This window comes from Pistacia vera, unplaced genomic scaffold, assembly GCF_008641045.1.
Source record: "Pistacia vera cultivar Batoury unplaced genomic scaffold, PisVer_v2 Contig1015, whole genome shotgun sequence".
In the NCBI taxonomy this organism is placed as follows: Eukaryota; Viridiplantae; Streptophyta; class Magnoliopsida; order Sapindales; family Anacardiaceae; genus Pistacia; species Pistacia vera.
This window is the reverse complement of record NW_022195045.1, coordinates 18,440-23,072: the sequence shown is the minus strand read 5'-3', so window position 1 is coordinate 23,072 and position 4,633 is coordinate 18,440. Positions and strand designations below refer to the sequence as shown.

Sequence of the window (4,633 nt, the reverse complement as noted above, 5' to 3'; positions counted from 1 at the left end):
AGAACTCTAACCATTAATGACGGGCAAAGCTTTGGCTGTTAACGATAGGCAGTTCTGGCCGTAGATCCGGCCAAAAATGACCATATCAAAGCGTAGCCGGCCAGATTTGATTGGTCGTATGCCGTTACAGCCACTTACGATGCCGCTAGCGGCGGTGGCAAGTGACCGACAATGCTTGGGGTGGGTGTGAATGTTTTTGTTAAGTTCTAAACTTTTTTTGTTGCTAGAGTGTTTTAACAATATTTCAAACGTAATGGGTTAAAAAAATTATTCAAAAAATAATATTATATTAATATTTAAAAAGAAAGACAATTTAGTAAATTATATAACATACCCACTAATTTATTCCTCCCAACCAAACATATTAATATAATATACCCACCAAATTATTCCAATCAACGAAACACATTTTCTTAAACATTCTCAGTAATCTTCAAGATAATCTATTTTTTTATTAATATAACATTCCCAGTAATATAACATTCCCTGAACCAAACACATCCTTAAAAGAAGGAAAAAGAATTTTTACTAGTGGAAAAATGAGTCCAAATTCTTACACTATCACTCAAAACCCAAAAAAACAAAAGGCATTTTTGACTTTTAATATTGACACTCAACAACAGTTGTTGTCATCAATTATCACAGAGCTTCACAATATCTGCACCCAGATTTCAAGTTTACTTGTGCAACAGAAGTTCCTCCCAAATATTCATGAGCTACACAATGGATATTTTCAAAGGGATATCTAGAAATTTTCAAATCAAATACAGTTTTATGCATCAGCTGTAGAGGGAGAAAACAGATCACTACATGCTTCAAGCCCCGGCTCTAATCCCAAACTTGTGCTCAAATGTTCATCAGGCCTTTATCCGGACCACAAACGAACCTGTAAATTGATGTAAAATATCAGATACACGAATATAAACACTATACTCATATGGTCAGAGATAAATGCACAAAACAAAATAAACAGCATCAGCACAACAATTGGAATGTAAAAGTTACCATGTCGAAAGGACTTAGCAATTACATAAAATGAAAGTAAGGACTATCTCTGCCTGTTGAATTTTTCAAACAGAGGACAACAAGTGAATGTTTTTAGTGAATGGTTGAAAAACATATTGACAGAACAGTTGAGATATCTCTCAGAACTGTGAGATTCAAAATTAGGTCAAAGGGAAAAACATTATAAGTAAAATTGAGAGAGATAATATCAAAATACCAAGCTCGGATTTAAAGCAGTGAAGGGAGCTAATTGCCTATTTTTAGTTTCTAACTGACTTGATCAAAAGGATTAGTACAACATAACTTAAAAGGCTTTAGCAAAGATAAAGACATTAAGGCGTGGGCCAAATAGCATTGACGAACATGTTAGAATATTCACAGGATTTAAAAAACTTAAGTAAAAAGCGTTTCAGCAATGCTTCAATTCATAAACAAGGAAGTCAGAGAGCAATTTTGGTTTCATATACCCATGAGTTTAATTATAGCATGATATCTTACTTGATGCAAAAGTACTTATAAAATAAAGGTCCGATGAATGTAATTGAATGAGAATTTTTTAAAAACAATTCAAGAATGGAAAGCTCAAGAGCCAATTCCTTACATGCAGGAAGGTTGGATATGTCAGCAGAAACTGCACAAGGAATTCCCAAGTTTGAAAGAGCTCCTCTTATGATTCCACAAGGGAAATAGAGATGCATGCTGGTTGCTTGTGCTGCCTTGCTTTCGGTTGAAGCAGAAGGATCTTGAGATTCTGCATTTTCCAGGGATGGATCGAGTGAAATACGCGAAAGCCAGCGAAACCCATTATCCTGCAATACAAATGTACCCTACAAAACATACATAACCAATTTCATTAACTAAAAACTATGACCTCCAGCCCTAAATCACTATTTTTGGTGCTTCGACATACTCTATGATTTGTCTTCAAATTGTCTATCTGTTTCTTGAAGAGTTCAGACCAAAAGTCCTTGCAGATGAACTTTATTGCCTCCAGATGATCACTAAAGCGTGGCCTCTCCATCGTATACCTAACAAAAGCTTAAATTCCGTCATCATAGGCAGCACAATGGATTCACAGAAGAACAAGAAAGAGGCATTAAACATAACTTGAAAGTGATACAAAATTAAATACCATTAACACAAGATGATAAAAGATATACTCTCAACTAATTATTCTAGTTTGCACTACGTACTAGGGCTCTGTCCCAACGACATTCAGAAAATTATGATTGAAAAGAGCTATTCTAGTTCATGTTATGAGTTCTTGAAAAGCTTCCAAAAACTACCACTCATTTTTTCAAAAACAATTCTTCTGTGTACCCTACTTTGATGTTAACCACCAAAATAAACAAGGACAAGAGACCGACATTGTGGAACTCCGTTCATCCACCCACTTAATAAGTTTATATATTTGAAAATTCGAAAACAAAGCCAATATTGGCCACAGATTGGTGCCATACCAACACTGAATATTCCAGCAAAAAGCAAAAATAACCAATTCAACATTGTTTCTGACAACATTTTTCACCCAAATCAAACCTATATCAAACAGATTTTTACATACAAAGCAAACAGAATCCTACGCTTAAACAATTAAAACTAATCTAAAGCTTCAACTTTTCAATTTTCTTACACATACCAAAACTAAACCTCTTCCTCTTCTCTTTTCCTTTCTTTTCTTTTCCCGCAATTTCTCAGCAACCAAACCGCATAATTCAGAAGTCGTAATCAGATCTAAACACCAAAGCTTCCGATAACTCTAAACGCCGCATATTAAATCAATTTTTTACAAAAAACTGGAACAAAAGTTTGGGATTGATAAGGTGTGAAAGAGTGTACCGTTCGGAGAGCTGATGGCCGACCTGATAACCAATGGCTTCGATCCGACGCGCGGCGAGCTCAGGCTTATTAGCGTAGAACCGATTGCAATAGGTTGATACCATTTCAGTTAACAGACTATCAACGCAGCTCTCTGAAACTTCCCTTCCCATTTTCACCTCAATTTTTTGTTTTTGCTTCGACTCGATCTCTACTGAAATGGTTTTGTATTTTCTNAGAATTACAAAGAAAATTTCTTATTAAATGGTGGCCTAGTTTTTCCATCCAAAATATTAGTCCACCAGCTATGCAGATGTGGATCTCTCAACACCCACAGTTATGTCAGCCTCAACAACAATCAACATTTTTAACGCAAAAATCAAGACTTCTTGCTGAGTTGGCTCAATGTCAAAACCCTCAAGATATGGACAAAATCATTATGGCCATTGGATCTTCAACATCTCAAAAAGCAGACTCGGACAGCACCAAATCACCGAGCGATCGAGATGAGGATGAATATTTTGTCATGTTCCAAAACCAGATCAATTATGACTTCAATAAAGGTTGACTCAGCATCATTTTTCAACACTTTCGACGGATCCTCAAGATTTTTCAGCTTCTCTACAACACTTGTCAAGAAGAGTTTCAATAAAGACTTTTACTACATGCTTGCATCACTTTCCTGCAGCAATAAATGCTTTTCAAGATAACCTGACTTTTTCAAGATTTTCATGCTAGCCTTTATCACGTGGTTTCTGCAAGAATTATAAATTTCAGGACTCCAAAGTTTGCAAGTTGCAATTGTCAATCTCCTTTGACAACAAGCAAGACTTTCAAGATATCCTTTAATGAGCCTTATCGCTTTGTCTGCCATTTTCAGAGTAGATCCTCAATAATTCAAGACACGTATCCAAGACAGCTCATCACTTATTAACAACTTTATCTTTTCCCTGTAATGTAATAATGTAACGGATTCAAATGTTTTTGAAATCCGCTTCTATGTAGTATAAATATGGATCACTTTCGTTGTAAGCGTCAAGTTTTTTCAAGTCACAAAAAAGTCATAAAAATTAAGTTTTAAGTTTTCAAACACTTTGAGAGAGAAAGTTTCCTCTCATATACAAATTATCAAAGCAATAAAGTTGTAAGTTTCTTCAACACATTCACTTGACTTAATTTACATTGTATTTATTTACAATAGTCTTTGCATTTACTTTTTGAACTTGACTTCAATTCATTTACTATTACTTTTTAATTCATTCATTTACATTATTTTGTTTCAATTACTTTGTTTTTTAACGATCCTACTTTATATGGGTGGGTGGGGGTGTTTTTGCTAATTTTTAAACTTTTTTCTAAGGGTATTTAGTGAAATTAATAAACTAAGGGGTCTAAAAATATTTTAAAAATAAACTAATATTTCTCAAATAATGTGCCAAACAATATTTGGGGAATAGGATTGAGAATATAGATAGAAATATTGAACTAAACACACCCCTAATTTTTTGAATTGTGTATCGCGTATCTTATCGTAGGATACACATTTTTTAAAAAAATTAAAAAAATAATAAATAAAATAATCAAAATTTTCTAAAAATTGATATCATCCCCAAGATTAATTAAAGAATTTNTTACTTATACATAGATGCTATTGACTGGCAAGCTGACATCGAAAAATGCTTAACTTGGGAAGCTCACAGCCGAATCGCAACAGGAATGCCTATTAAATTTCTTGATATTGCAGCGAAAGAATTAGGTTGTACTATTTCCCTATGACACCAAATAAACTCGGCAGCTACTTAAGGATTGT

At 34.2% G+C, this 4,633-nt stretch overlaps 1 protein-coding gene across 1 annotated transcript; it reads right to left on the bottom strand.

Annotated features, from left to right (window-relative positions):
• Positions 1 to 584: 584 nt before the first annotated feature.
• Positions 585 to 3,053, bottom strand: LOC116116400 (trafficking protein particle complex subunit 6B-like). The gene is made up of 4 exons (XM_031402496.1): positions 2,845 to 3,053; positions 1,916 to 2,033; positions 1,607 to 1,832; positions 585 to 886 (listed from the first exon to the last, which is right to left on the bottom strand). The coding sequence occupies exons 1-4, from the start codon at positions 2,994 to 2,996 to the stop codon at positions 858 to 860; spliced, it is 525 nt and encodes a 174-aa protein (XP_031258356.1). The 5' UTR covers positions 2,997 to 3,053; the 3' UTR covers positions 585 to 857.
• Positions 3,054 to 4,633: the final 1,580 nt, after the last annotated feature.